The sequence below is a fragment of the Cyprinodon tularosa genome, unplaced genomic scaffold, assembly GCF_016077235.1.
Source record: "Cyprinodon tularosa strain WSP-4 unplaced genomic scaffold, ASM1607723v1 ctg610, whole genome shotgun sequence".
NCBI classification, from domain to species: domain Eukaryota; kingdom Metazoa; phylum Chordata; class Actinopteri; order Cyprinodontiformes; family Cyprinodontidae; genus Cyprinodon; species Cyprinodon tularosa.
In genome coordinates this window covers 216,483-232,355 of record NW_024039353.1, presented here as the reverse complement: position 1 = coordinate 232,355, position 15,873 = coordinate 216,483, and the positions used below count along the sequence as shown (strand labels likewise).

The 15,873-nt window shown below is 40.6% G+C and overlaps 1 protein-coding gene across 1 annotated transcript; it reads right to left on the bottom strand.

Annotated features, from left to right (window-relative positions):
- Positions 1 to 1,449: 1,449 nt before the first annotated feature.
- Positions 1,450 to 15,290, bottom strand: pom121 (POM121 transmembrane nucleoporin). The gene is made up of 13 exons (XM_038307475.1): positions 14,693 to 15,290; positions 11,772 to 11,978; positions 11,529 to 11,678; positions 11,198 to 11,278; positions 10,722 to 10,893; positions 10,553 to 10,641; positions 10,404 to 10,483; positions 10,055 to 10,176; positions 9,251 to 9,350; positions 8,922 to 9,167; positions 6,053 to 7,495; positions 5,218 to 5,316; positions 1,450 to 3,003 (listed from the first exon to the last, which is right to left on the bottom strand). The coding sequence occupies exons 1-13, from the start codon at positions 15,262 to 15,264 to the stop codon at positions 2,906 to 2,908; spliced, it is 3,459 nt and encodes a 1,152-aa protein (XP_038163403.1). The 5' UTR covers positions 15,265 to 15,290; the 3' UTR covers positions 1,450 to 2,905.
- Positions 15,291 to 15,873: the final 583 nt, after the last annotated feature.

Below are 15,873 nucleotides of genomic sequence, written 5' to 3'. Positions count from 1 at the left end.
CCCCAATTCTTAATATACATTATGGATTCGCCACAGGTTCAGTTTGAAGGAAACATAAAATAATTTTATAATCTTAGTTTGTGTTGCAGATTTCACTGGTATGCATAAAAGTGTGATTTTTGATTTTACACAAATGCATCATGAACAACCAAGATAGCCTAGAGGGACACCTAGAGGGCAGGAATGGAACAGTTTACATCACTTAACTAGTATTTTTGATACAACTTCATGCTCAAATGTTGGACAAAAAAAAAAAAAATCTAAATAAAATGTTCCTGCTTATTGGATGTATTTAAATCAAATGTTGAAAACTGAAGCATTATCACATTTACAGGCTCCTGTATTTTTTACAGATGTTCAACATGCTATGATAGTAATAAGCATTAAGTAGGCTACTTTTCTTCGACATTAGAATATTTTGCCTATTGATCACAAAATACATAAAAAATTACCCAGAAATGAAGTTACGTTTTTATGCAGCAACATTTGAAGTGGGAAAACTGCTGAGGGCTGCAAAAACAAAGACTGGTTAATATATTATAAAGGAGAAAATGTTATTCTGTTTGAAATTATATATAAAGTTCAGTAAAGGTAAGACGAAAATATAGCCAAATACAGTCTTTTAATTCAGTTTATCTGGAGGTCAGAACCTCTGCCAATTAAAGTTTTATATTCCATTTGATCTTTTAAGGAATATATCTTGTCAAAATATCCACTGTGGTTGAAAACATATAAAAAATGTAACACCCTCTTTCAGATTGTTACCAACTTGACTTTTTTGTGGCGATACAAAATAAAATAAGAGGACATTTTTCTGGTCACTGACACTTTAGCACCGTCTTTAGTCCTGAAGCATTAACACACACTGAAAATAACTAAATTTGAGTTACAAAATGCAGAACTGTCTTCTCTTCTGTTCAATGTCTTATTCAGTTATGGAAGATGACAGAAAAATATTTATGTATTAGAATGCACATAGAAATGCATCTCTAGATCTGACATTACAAAATCAGCTATTGGAGCAATTATACAGCTACTTTATTTGCCAACTTCTGAATCAGTTAAATGTGTAAAGTAAAATCTAAAATGTACTGATAAGTTGGTTTAACGTTTTTGAAAAATTCTGAATGACTTTAATATTGTTCTTTAGGATCACATGAGGTCTATTATAAACTGAGAAGATGCTGGACATCTTGCAAAGCTGATCAGACATGGGTAACCATTTCATTTTCCAAACATGGAAACCTTCCAGATAATCCAATATATTCTGACAGAAACCTAAAAAAATCATTATGAATTTTAAAACCCCACCTGTGTGAAGGTCCTGCTGCCATGAATCACCTTCAAGGATCACTTGGTGACATGGGGAACATAAGCCATCTTCATTCATATCATGCGGAATCTTATCTAAACACTGGATGTCTGTTAATAGTTGAATACAGACAGCTCTTTCATTTTTACACATTTTTATGTTCAATTTAACAAAGTGTAGTCCTACAATCAATTCACTTAAAAATAAATCAAGACACCAATCACCCAACTCTGAAAAACACCCAAAACTTAAGAGATTTATGTTAAGACTGAACATTCAATTATCAAACTCTGATTTTATTTATTCAGGGAAAAAAAATGCCATAAACTAACTCAGATGCTATTCGGGTCTCACAAAAAGAGCGGTTATTACCGAGAAAACAAACCATTTTGATGAAACAGCCGACCTGAAATAAAGACCCGACAAAAATGTCCAGAAAACATGGTGCAATACATTAAAAACAAACTCCTCGTATCCTAACACTTCAGCCAAACGTGAGTACACAACTGTCTCAATCCAGTCCGTTTGAAAACAGCCTTGCGCCAGGTCAACATTGAGTAAACCACTGTAACAACAACATATTTGAAATCGGGAGTAATGAATTGTGCAGATATTTTGAATCCATGTGCACAGCTCAGTAGCTAAAATTGAAACCCAATCCATCAATCAACAAAACATTTCAGTGCCTGGGATTAAAAACAAAAAGAGGTAGTCTGGCACAAAGAAATACATCTCAGCATTTAAAGGTGAAGCGGAAATCACAGATTCTTTTCACAGGCATGAAGTTGAACAGTTGGCTTTGGTTTGTCTGCACAGGTCAGAAGTAGTCATCCTAATCACAAACTGACCCGCTAGTTACATCAGTGTTGGCAAACGCTTCGGAAAACAAAACGTAAAAAGGGAGAAAAAGGAAAAAGGCCATCCATGGGAGGACTCTGGGAATGTTTACTGGTATGAAATCAGAGCATGAGAGCCTGCTAAAAACTACGTTAAGACATTAAGCCGAGCTGCACCTTCAGTGCAGAAACGTCATTCATTCATTCTTTTACAAGGTCAGAGCGCCAATTAAAAAAATAATTTAAATGTAATTACATTTTCACGCATATACCTCATCTGAATCAGCTGTGCACTTCTCTTATTCAGACTCGATGTGTTCAAACATTCGGTAACATACAAACCAGAGATCACGTAAAAAAATAAACGTCTGAGTCGACGCTCAGCCGTCTCCTCTAAAGCAATCAGTAGGAGTGTCTGTGTACTGTGACGAGGAAAAAGAAACTTTGGATTTACTTCTGTTCAGAACCAAAAAAAACTTGACTGTTCTGTCGTTCTTCAAGTATAGCACATTGTTGTGGATCCTTTCTTCCTGCCGAGACGTTCCCTTATTCAGGCAGCATGAACTCAGGAAGCTGGGGGGAATTTAACTCCTCTGCAAACCCAATGGTCTGGGCCAGCACGTACAGGACAGGAAGGAAACCATGAGGGGATGGTGACAGCCCGATTGGAGGATGTTGAAGCTAAAACCATGGAGCCGTATTAGTCTGATGAGCCATCGTCCTCTGATAACGGCGCTGGATGCGTTCGAAATGTTGGCTACTTCTTCCTGTTGTGCCGTCGCGCCTGCAGCCTCTGGCGAGCTCCAGACGGCTTCGATCCGGCTCCGATAGAGAAGGTGGGAGTCGCAGGGGACCCTGGGAATTACATGATGGAAAAAACATTAGAATTAAGATGAAAATGAAATACTTGTTCACATTTGGTTCTGATGGAGAATAATCAACAGATTTAACTGCTGATGTCTTTCACCTGGTGACATTGTTTTGCTTTATAGCCCCAGGATGAATATAAAAATAGGTAAATATTGAACAACTGGCTGGACTGAGATTCTTCCAGACCAAGCTGAGAACTTTCTGCTCTTCAACCATCAGAGGACATTTAACATTAGGACTCCCAGAATTCTGATCCTACTAGAACTCCAACTGGCCGCCAATTTGACAGGTGGCATTTTTCCAGATGGAATCCAAGAGTAGTGATTTCATTGACTTAAAGGGTTCCAGTTTGTCATATTAACCAATTGTGGATATTTAAACCTTAAAACAGGTCCAATATAAATTGTTTAAAGGCTGTATTATATGCTATTATTATTTGTTGTCTAACTTTGTATTAAAAATAAATGAGTAAAATAAAGGAGACTTTTTATACTACACAGGTTTAAAGCTTGAAATTAATATTTTATTTACAGAAATTGATTACTCCCGCACTTTTTCCACACATCACCTTTGTGCAGCGCTGACGCAGCTGGCAGTTTTCTTTGCCTTGCCAAAGCTGGCTCTTCTGCAGTGGAGGGGTTGGTAACAAGTGGCTCCCTGGGGCGTGTGTGGTTGACACCCACTGTTTTACCAGTTCAAGGATAAAATCTCTGGGTGAGACGGTGACGTTCAAACAGCTCCCGAACAAAACCAAGGCGTTTATAGCTGCTATGTCCAGGAGATTGTAAAATACAACCACAGCCCCCCTTCGAGTTGGAGCTTTTACAGAAGACTTTCTAATCATCTGATCCAGAAAGACTTAATGCCAATCTTTGTGTGATTATTGTAGATCACAGGCTTTGGTTTGCATTTTGTGCCGCTAAGTGTACCGGCTGAGGTGTGGTCAGTGCTATACGAACCTTGAACAAAAGTTTTGCTATTGTCTGATGTGTAACTGATACATCTGCCGCTTCCTACCAAACAGTCTTCATCATCAGTCTTTCCATCTCCATCTGAAAATATATATTTTGAAGCATTTCTAAAGCCTGTTTCTCAGTTATCTTTCTTCCCAAAGCTATTTTTCCATATTAGCCAAAGAGTTCCAGAGATTTCTTGGTAGAATGTTGGTTTCTAGCCAACAGGGGAAGAATTTACAATGCAACTAATAGAGCCATCAACATAACAGCTGTAGGAGATCGACGTAAAATTAGCTATATATATATATTTTTTTTATTTTAATTTAAAAAACAATGTGAAAATGAGGGAAATATAGAATCAGGAGAAGTCAGTTAACGTGACCAGCATAAGATTAATACAAATAAATTTCTTTCACTTCAAAATCTCAGAACTGTCAAATTGACTACCTTGAAAGTTCTAGCTGGATCTCCTGCAGTTCATCCTTTTATAAAGCCCTGTTCATCATTGTTTTCCTGTTGCTTCCTAAGTTGTAAAAGTCCCCTTCGATCATACGTTACGTCAGGCCTGATATTCTGCTGTTAAAGAACCACATACAGCTGCCGCCTGAGTCTAACTTCTCAGCTTTATCAGTACATCTGTACTACGTGTGGAAGTGAAGGGAAAGTGGTTCCTGCTAAATGATGTGTGATTTGATCATTTCATTATGTTCCACAATCACACCGCATAAGCTAATGAGCGACTGCATGCTAACACAGATGCTAGTGGAACTAGATACTAACCTGTTTGAGCCTCCTTATTACAAACTTCTCCGTAGTCAAGGTTTAAGCACTAATATTACAAAAATATCATATATTAAATATGTATCTTTTCTAATTGAATTGTATTACATTAATTACCAAAGTTGGATCAAAAAGTTCCTTTAAAACCAGTTATCTTGTCTATAAATGGATCGTATCCACTTCTGGTATCAATCCGCCTAAAGCGCAATCACAATAATAATATTTTCTTTTTTTATTTCCTGAGGAATAAACACATTCAAATTTCAGTGCAACCTGAGCTCTGGTTTTGAAGAAAAAAAAAAACAAATCAACAGAGCACATAATTCTACTGAAATTGTTTATAACTGATTATTATTGATAAAAGATTAGTTAAAAGCTAAAAATGGCAGCCGGCAGCTGCTTTTGATGATTTTTTTATCTTGACCTAAATGGATACAGAAAAAGGCCCATCATTATAACCTACCGAAGGGTACAGGATTAAAGCCTTGGACTGGAGTTGCAGGACTTCCGAAGGGAAGGGGGCCTGGAGTAGCACCCTGGCCAAATGACGGAGTCGATGTCCCTGCAGAAAGAAACGGCACAAAACTCACACACAACTGCAGTGCCTACAACACATCAAATAGTTTCTCCTGCATCATAAGGCGTGTCATTTTAACATAGAACAGCTGAAAACTTCAGATCAAACACCCCAAATCTTCAGGGCCAAAAAAGTTAAGGAATATATGTCCCAATAGACCTTTTTCGTTTACAAAACATTACCGATATCACATATCATCCCTACTTTTATTACTTATTTTGTGAAGAATATTAGAGGCCTGATCAACAGAAACTTTAAACAGGAGAAGGTTTCTTTCAGCATGCTAATGTTGGAGATTTTAGATACAGTAAAATCTGCTATTAATCTTTTGGCTGCTATCACATCCATATATGATATCAATATGGGATCAGGACTTCTCTAGAAACAAAATAAAAAAATCTAAAGAATAGGGCAACTTATGGATACAAATTTAAGATTTACATACATTACATTCACAACCGTTTGGAAAGTTTTAAAGGACTTAAATGTGAACAAATACATTTTGAGCAAAATTAAAGAACCTTTCAGAAAGCCAGAGGATACCGAAAGTAACAAAATGGGACCTTAGATGTTTTTATTGCCATAGCTGTAGGGAAGATTTGTATTTTAAGTTTTTCCTGAAAGAGAAACGCAAAAGGTCTGATTTCAAATTTAAAAAATGGCTTGATAGCAACTGCCACAATGTATATAAAAAAATGTTAAGCTCATTCAAAAAACTCACCAAAAGCTGGTTTGTCAGAAGCTGCCGCAGCCCCGAAGTTGAAGCTTCCCATTTGTGGAGCAGGATTGCTGGAAACTGGAGTCCCAAACTGCTGGCATGGCATACTGGCTCCAAAGTTAAACCCACCAGTGGCAGCGGGGGCCGATCCAGAGGGAGCCGGCTGTGGGGCGCTATTTCCAAACGCGAACGTGTTCGAGGAGGAGCTTTGTGTCTGCGTCACTGCACCAAAACTTGGTGCAGCTGGAGGTTGAGACGAGTTGGTGCCAAAAGCAAAACCAGTGGCTCCAAAAGCTGGTTTAACTGGAGTCCCAAAGCTGGGAGCTGCAGTGGTGGTAGCAGTGTTAGCAGCAGCCCCAAAGCTAAAAGGAGCTGGAGCTGAGGAGGCGGTGGCGGCGGGTGTGGATGAAGCTCCACCCGTACCAAAGGTAAAGGAGGCGTTTGGAGGTGCAGCAGAGGAGCCGAAGGTGGACTGTGTCGCTGGTGCTTCAAACGCTGGCTTTCCAAAGGGGAAAGTGGACTGGGTGGTGGAGGTGGGGGCAGCAGAGGAAGTGGTGTTGGCCATAGCAAAGCCTCCAAACGAAGCAGTGGTTGTGTTTTGGCTGGTTGTGTTCTGACCGAAGGAAAACACTTTAGGAGCCTGAGGATCAGGCTGCGTGCTTCCAAAGCTGAAGCCCGTCGTATTAGAGGTGGTGGTTGTGGCTGTAGATGCAGCACTGGCTGCTGCAGTGGTGGTGGCTGCAGCCCCAAATTGAAATGTGTTCCCTGTGCTAGAGGGCTGCGTCGTAGCAGCGCCGCTGCTGGTTGTGGATGGAGCAGGCCAGTTTCCAAAGAGGGATTTAGCCACTGGTTGGCCTGCAGACTGGCTAGTTGTGACTGTGCCCAGAGAGGCGGTGCCAGCAGCTGTGTTATTAAACCCAGAGAAAGAAGACGGGGCGACGGTGGAGCTACTTGTTGTCAGACTGAATACCGAGGTTGTACTGCTCGCAGAGAGGGTGGAGGCTGTGGAGGTGGCTGAGACGGGGGAGGGCTGTGGAAAGATGGGCTTGAAATTGTGGAGAAGAGGTTTGCTTTCTGAAGAGGCTGCAGCTGAGGAGGTGGTGGTGGCGGCAGCAAAGATGGGCTTGAACCCCGCAGTCAGAAGAGGGTTTGTGGTACTGACAGGCTGGGAGCTGCTGGCGGGGGCAGCAGCGGTGGAGGCTGAAGGAGCAGAGGTGGTGCTGAGCTGGTTTGACAGCCCAAACAGGGTAGGTCCTGTTAAGGAAGCAGCCGGGATGCTAGTGGGAGCTTTGGAGACCTGAGCCAGCACCTGAGTGAAGGCAGACGGTTGGCTTACAACACCAGCAGAAGGTGGTTGAGACTGAGAGGCAGGGGGCGCTGTGGGGGCTATGGTGGATGTTGTCAGTTTAAAGGTAGGGGCAGATGCAGGTGTGGCTGATACAGATGCTATAGAGAGAGCAAGAAAAGAGGAGAATGATGAGACTAAAGTGAAGATCCAGGCCTTTCAGAATGTACATCCCCTAAAACGTTTCAAGTTTTCAAGTAGTCCCATATATTAGCAGGGGTTCATGTATAAAAGAGTGCTGTTTTATACTAAAAGTTGATGGTAGGGAGCATATTTTAACCTTTCTATGGAAAAAAAAAACCCTCAGATGTGCCGACATGCTACAGGATAGTTTTCCCTTATAATCTTAATCTTTGTAAAATTAAACACAGAGAAGGTGAAACTGCTTGGAACGCCCAGTGTGTCTATAAATGAATATGTAAGGTAGTATAAATAGCTAGAAGGTAGAGTCTAAACTCTGAATTTTCTCCAACCATTATTAATCCAAGTTTCATAATCATAATAATAATTGAACTTTATTAATCTCACATTAGAGAAATGAACCTCTGCATTTAACCCTTCCCCTTGGGGAGCAGTGTGGGGTTAAGGGTCATGCTCAGGAACCCAGAGTGAAGGATTTGGGGATTGAATCGGGTACTTGCACCCTTCTCAGAGCACAAGCGCACTGCTCTAACCCATTAAGCCAACACTGCTCCAATAAAAGTGACATTTTGCTTTCAAAAACTAGCTTTGCTTTTTATCCTCCCCTCTGTGAGGTGACCTGTGGTCAGCCATGAGTAATGCTGGAAACAATGTTTCACAACAATTAAAATATATATGCAGCTAGTGGTATCACACAGATAGCTGGTTTATCAGTTATAAGTAGAAATATAAGAACAAAAAGAGATAAACCGATGAACTCTGAAGAATAAGTAGGGAATTATTAAAAAAATTAATTTCCAAAAATCTAATCTTTATAAACAAAAAATTCTATCAACTGATTTTGACAATGAATCAACTGGCCCTACCGGAAGCCTCCTACTGCCCGTCCTAGTAACCACGACAATAAAGCTGTCAGAGAGAACTTGCCAACAAAATTCAGGGAGATTTATTACAGCCGTCCGACAAATTACTGAATGACATCCGAGACTCACTGAAGAAACCTGCTGAAAATAAAAGTCCGTCAGCTCTATTTGGTTCTACAAATCAAGTCCAAACAGTTCTGTCTGCAGTTGAACTGAGCGCAATTAATAATGCTCGTCACTTTAATGATGTTTCAGGCTAAATGCTAAATATTTAAAATGATTCAGGATGATAAATAAACCCAGAGGCCAGCCCTCGTAAACAGAGCCTGCCAAGCTGCAGATAGCACCTTATCATTTAAGTGCATGTATGGAAACTTTTTTAAAGACCATACATTTTTCTTTTCACTTTACGATAATTCAACCCCCCCTAAAAAACACACTAAAGTTATGATTATGATGTGATGAAAGGTGGGAAAGTTTGATGCCATAAAGCAGTGTGTTATTCTGAGGATAAGAAGCATACCTGTGCTTGTTGCTGATGTGGAGCTAGCAGGGACGCTTATCTTCATCTTCAGGGCCTCCAGCAGAGTGTTGGCAACTGCAGGGGCTGAACTGCTGCTTGGGCTGGGATCTAGGTTGATTACTGGAACGACGGAGCTGGATGTAGGCAGAGGGGCTGCCAGGAGGCTACTCAGGGTGGTGATGGTGGATGCAGCAGGCTGAGTGGAGGTGGGTGCTGCTGGAGATGCTGACTGCTCTGGTTCTGGGGCTTAAATCAAAAAATGAATATTAAGGTGAAACAGAAGATAAACACTAAATCTGACCATGTTTTAAATTAATACAGGCGCTCACCAGGGGTCTCCAGGACCTTCTGGATCTTACTGATGGCTGCCTTCTTCTCTTCGTCAAGATCTTTAGCGGTGATGGTGTAACCCAGCTCAGGGGGTGGAGGCTGAAAGCAAACAGATATTAGAACTAAAAACACATTTTTCATGTCAAAAATTTAACTCAGGTCCAACTTCCAACATTTGCAATTCCCTCCTACACTCCTATACAGCTATGCCAAAAGCAACAGCCCTCTAAATTTCTGAATGAATTTCCCTCCTATTCACAATTTTCATCAATTGTCATTTAGACTTTTAAAAGGTTTTATTGAAGTTTCCTTTAACCTGCCTTCATTCATCCAATCACAGAGTAGGAGTTTGTTTAGCAACCCATTATCTCTGCTCGATGAACCAGTCAGTGGGAAAACTTTTTAAAACTTAAACAGGCAGTAGGGAGACATTTTTAATCATGTAAAGGTTCCAGACACTGTAGAGCTGCATGATTAGAGGTCCCTCACTTTTCTAAACTCACATTTCCACAGTTCTACTGTTTTATGGCCTCTTTTAAAATAATTATTTACAACCTATGGCAGCTAATTCTACAGTGCTTCAGTTTTGAACTGAGAAATTGGTAAATATAACAGGGCAAATGGCTGGATTAACAGATTGAGGAAACCTTCTAAAACAGTTTTTTTTTGCCTGTTTTCCTTTTTTATATTAGACTCAGAAAAAATGTATCCAACCAAATTTTGTTCCAGACTGGGCAGGAATCCAGAAGACAATTAAAATACAGTGTTTTAAGTTCTAAGTCTGAAGATTTTCAATTCCTTACCAGAGTGATATGATCATCTCTATTGCTGGACACCAGCTGAATCTTTCTTTTTCTCTTCCCACCACTTCCTGTTGAGTCCAGTGGAGTTTTGACTGGGAATTTGGGGGTTGGAGTTTGTTTTGCTTCAACATAGACAGTGGGAAATAAAATCAGGCAGAATAACATCCATGTTTTTAATAATGCATGTGTTCATTATGCTGGATGGATAACAACGCCAGCAAGGACAGAATGAAGGCTTATTGCATGAAAATATACATATACACTTCATTGTGAATAGATGGATTTGAATAATTAAAGTTTATCAACTGAGGTACAGAGCCAAAAGCAGAGTAAGGTGGATCAGACTTACAAGTGTCAGGCGTTTTATCCAATGTGGTGTGATCTGACCTCACAGAAGATGCTGAGCTGGGAGACTGAATGTCCTCCTCTCTATTGATGAAACCAAAAGTTAAAAATTCTACATTTAGGATTCACGTTGGCACCCTGACATTAACAGACCTGAGTCTTTTCGAGACTCCATCTGGAGTCTGAGAGCGAGATGACTCGGGGCTGGACAGAGGAGAGCTGGGAGCAGAGGGTTTCTTCCACTGAAGAGGCAAAACAAAGATATGAGAATCGAGTACTGGTTTGATCTCTGAAAGGATCACAGAACTGAGGAGAAGCAAACCTGACTGAGGCCAACCGAGGAGCTGTAGGAGCTTTGGATGGCGTTTCTCCTGCTGCCAGGGGTTCCTCTTGGAGCATGGATCCCAGTCCCTGAGCTGATGGACGAGGTGCGGGACCTCTTCATGGAGGTCTCATCGGTCGCCGACGTCATGCCTCTTTTTAGGGTCCCTGGTCTGGAGGAAAAACATTTAACACAGTAATATTGGCTGTTTTCATGTGAAAAAAAACTGATTTTCTTAAACCCAAATCTAAAAAGCTCTAAGATCTTTGATTGTTTCTTTTCAAAGTATCTACGCAAAGCTCTACTATTAAAGAATGGCGGAAGTTCCAACATTTGTCCGACTTCAAATATAAAACCTGCAATTAAACAAGTGGGTGGATGAAAGATAGAAAGGGATCCACCAATTAGGACTAAGCAGGATTTCTCTAGATCTATAGTCTAAACATTGAATTTGTCTTTAACACAATGTGACTCACTTGGGGACCAGCTGGGATGGAGCTCCATTGGGCAGCAGAGGCTCAAAGGCAGAGTGTGCACTTCCATCGCTGTCATTACGCCTACAGAAACGGGACAGGTCAGAGAAAATGCAGAGTGCCGTTTTAAACCTGGAGTTACAAAATGGAATTTGTTTGTTTGCCAAAAACATAGTCAAAGACTTAAATATTCATGAGTAGATTTAAGATCTTAAGATGTTTTGTTCCTCCAACAAAGCTACATCTATCATCCAGCTTTTCTTCAGAGAACGGGAAAAAACAATATTACTTAAATCTGAAAAACATCATAAAATAAAAAGAGCTCAGGTGACACCTTCTTTTGCTTTTCTGCGCTGTTGTGAAGCTCCTGTCCTCATCTTCTACTTCTCTCTTGCGACTTTCCTTCAGCACCCTCAGGACGCTCTCTCTGGAGCAGGGGTCTGCAGGGGTGCGGGTCAGCCCAGCACAGCTCAGATGATTCACACTAGAGACCAGACCACAGACAGAACAGATCCAGTCAGCGTCACCATCAAGAGTTGTTGGAGATGGATACTAATCATAACACTGCGTCACTAACCTGGGGTTCCTCTGGTCGGGCCTGGCGATCTTCACTGTGACAGGGCTGAGGGGAGCTGGGGAGTTACGAGGACTCAGGACATTCTTCTTCCTAAAGCCGTCCCAACTGACGGGGGGAAGGAGACCCACGGAGGAGACGCCTGGCTGCTGCAGAGGGTAGTGACGCTGAGGGGTGATGGTGAACCTGGCCGTGGGACCCGGTGGCTCACTGTGAGGAACATGATGAGGAGATAAAGGCCAGGTAAATATCACCTCCGTCAAAAGAAAAACATGCAGCTTGACAGAATGAGGTGATGATCAGAACAGGAACCTTTATTAGGCTATAATCTATGATTTTTAGATCAGTCAATGCAGACAAAACAAGATGCTTAAAAACAAAAAAGCTGAAAACATTTCAACTAGGGCTGCATCCATCCATTTTCCCCAATGGATGGATGCAGCAATTAATTGATTAATTATCGGATAGCCAAATGTTCCTTAAATTAGATAGTTTACAAATTTAAATCGGGTGAAAAAAAACCTCACCTTCTGGATAGAGGATATTGACAGAAATGTTTTTTTTTTCTTCTTAAATGCCAAGTTTTAAAATATATATATATATATATATTTTACAATTTTTTTTATCCCTGCTCCAAGTGGGTTGCTCTGTCAGCTTAAGTCATGTTTTACAGTCTTTATTCTCCAGTTAACAATTAACTGATTAATAAATTAGTTGACAACTATCAATAATATTCAACTATTCAATAATCGATTCATCACGATTAATCCTATTAGTTGTTTCAGCCCTAATTTTAACAGGAACAAACAACTTAATTTACAATATTAAGGTATACAATTCTTTAGCTCACAGATACTGGGAACCGCAGTTAATTAGTACTAGAATAGTCTCGTAGAAAAATATTTCTTATGAATATAAAGGAAAAAAAATCCAAGTGAGCTGTAATATCTTGTAAGCGATTTGCTACAACTCTTTTTAGCACTGTTTTAATTTTTATACATTTCAAATAATCAGGACTTTATTCTATTAATGTATTTCTAGATTTCTTTATTTTTACACATATGAGGAGACATATCTGTAACTTTAGGATAACACAATAGGTTAAATACTGAAAAGGAATACGTTTACTAGCATCAGTACTGCCTGGTCACAGCTTTATAAAGGCCATAAGAAAACACTGGTCACAGAATTTGCACTGATGTTACTCCAATAATATAGATCATATACTGCTGACTAATGACAAACCATTCCACCTTGTATTGATTTATTTTCAGGGCTCCACAAACAGGATTCGGTGAGGGATTGCTATTATTACACACAGAAGAGCTGGATAACGCCTGTTAGAAATCCAAGGCTTTAAGGACTGGTGGCTCTCATTACCTTTAGTGAAACTCAGAAAAAACTATAACTAATACTTTGGCCCGGAGGTCTTCAAAGGGGGTCCACGGAGGTACTGCATGGAGGTTGCAAAAGTTTTGGTTGATTAAATTTTTTTTAAATATATATTCCCCCCTGTAATTTTTTTCCACTGATTGAAATGTCTTTAAATTCACATTAACATGAATTCAACACATTTATAAACAACAAATAAATGGAGGCAGAAGCAATGCACACATTCAGCGAAACATGGGAGCTCTTTCAAGCTGGGCACCGTTTCATTCACAACACCTGTACCATTAACCAGGAATCAGAATCAGAAATACTTTAATAATCCCAGGGAGAAATTACTTTCGTTACACGACTCTATCTGTAATAGAATGACTATAGGACGAGTCTGATATAACACAATTTCATACAATATATATAATTAGGGGGTTCCAGCTCCATATTGCCGTCAGTTGGGGGGTCCTTGGCCTGGAAAACGTTGAAGACCCCTGCTCTAAGCTAATACAAGTGCAGTGTGTGCGATGTAAAGGATGACAAGGAATCAGAAGGAAGCAATGGTGGCTACTGTGCTGCTGCTTTTCTGAATGTTTGAAGTCACAAACTGAATCAGGGAGAAACTCATTTAAACTATAACCCAGGCCAAAATCTGATTTCAGTCAGGTTTTATTTCCAACCAAGCAGTAGAACACTAGACTCCAGTCATCTCATCCAGTGAGCCTACTCTTAACATGATGAATGGAGTCTGGTGTGTAATAGCTTGGTTGGAAAGAAAACCTGCAGCCACCCAGCCCTTTCTGGAACCAGTTTGACACCCCTGGATTAGGGCATAGAGCTTGGTATCCTGAGGTTGTGAGTTCAAAACCCACTCCCACAGACTGCCACCTTGCTCCCTCAGCAAGACCCTTAACCCCCACACTGCCCCCAAAGGGGATGGGTTAAATGAATAGAGTTAATTTCGTTGCTCTGTACTTGTGACAGTGTAATGACAATAAAATGCTGGGGGGGGGGGGGGGGGGGGGGGGGGGGGGGGGGAAATGTATGTGAATAAAAAATACAGATACCCGATCATTGCCAGTGGATAGGATTACTTTACGTGGAAAAAAATATGGAAAAAGGTTAAAGTTCATGCAAATATGCTCGGAAATAATTGTATTCACTGAGTTTGGAGCTTTATACATTGCATTAGTTCACTTTTAACAGTATGGATGCAACATGTGGAAGTGGAGAAAGTTTAAGACCTTACTGTAACTTTTCAAAGGAAATCAAAGTAACAACATCCAAGTCTAAACCTATCATGTTTTGATTGGCTTGATGAAAACAAAGACAGGTTCAATTGTTGACATAATTAACAACAAAAGTTACTATTTAACTGATATCTTAGAGGATTCAACCATTAACTCACCCAGGTTTTACTATAACATTCTGCACGCGACACATATTTGTAACTAAAGCTGTAAATTCCGCCATTAAATCTTCATCTGAAATGATGAATGGGCTAAAAATAAAGAGAAAGAGGCAAGGTGTATTCGTGCCATTACCCAGCGAATGAAAGCCTCCTGTTTGGGGTGTACACGGCATGGTTGGGTCTGGCCAGCCTTTCCCGCAGCTGCTCTCGTGGGTTTCTCGCCGCTCTTGGCCTCCCAGAGTCGGTGCTAGGACTTTCCGGTTTTCCGATATAACTCCCCATTAGAAAATCCCGCGGACTGAAAAGAAACGAGTCGCTTGCCAAAGCTTCCCCCCGATAAATTCTGGTTTCACTGTGTCTTTGTGTTGAATGTCCCTCTGTTTCCCGGAGCTCACTTCTGTAGCTGCTGCTTTTAGGTCTCCCCCGTGCAGCCACCGACACGCCGGTCGTCTCCCAGGCCGGAAACCAACGCCGGAACACGGCTGGGACGTTTAGCCCAACCCGAGGATTCGGGCCTAGCCTGGCGGGAAGTTGTTCTCCGCCGCGATAGTATAAGGCAAAACAGCAAACCACTAGAATTAAAGTTGCGTAAATAAAGGTAGGTATATAGTAAAAAACTAGAAGAACTAGACCTAAAACAGTCAAAAGCGCTAATTGTTTCTCTTTAGATGACATGGCGGTAGCGCGCCGCCCGACGACTCTCATATCGCCTCATGCTGCTTAGGAGGTTTTAGTGCATCAGCGCCCTCTACCGAGCAAATACACGCGTCACAGTCCTCTATCAAAACGTTAAAAACAATAAATACATAATATAGTTATTTGTAAAGATATCTTCGAATAAACTATATCTAAAATGTAGACTCTCTTGCTTAGCTTTATATGATTTATTACTCTAATCAGTGTCGGACTTGAGATATATGGTTGACAGTGCGCAGAGGACTGTAGTGAGTTAATGAAGATCATTAGGTCGTTGGTTCAAATCCAGCTTGAAATAATTATTTTTTGTCATACTTTCCAGAGTAGAAGACGGCTGGAGAAATAATGTTTTTTCTTGCTAGGAATCTTGAAACCATTTTGCGATGCAATCCCCCACACTAAGCATGCTTGTAGCGACAGCGGAGAGGAAAAACTCCCTTTTAACAGGAAGAAACCTCCAGCAGAACCAGGCTCTGTGTGAGCGGCCATCTGCCGAGGCCGACTGGGGTTCAAGGATACAGAAGCAGAGATACAAATTTTAAAATTATGCATGCATATAAATATACATACTGCTAAAAAATAAAGAGTAAAAAAAAAAACTCATAAACAACACAAAAG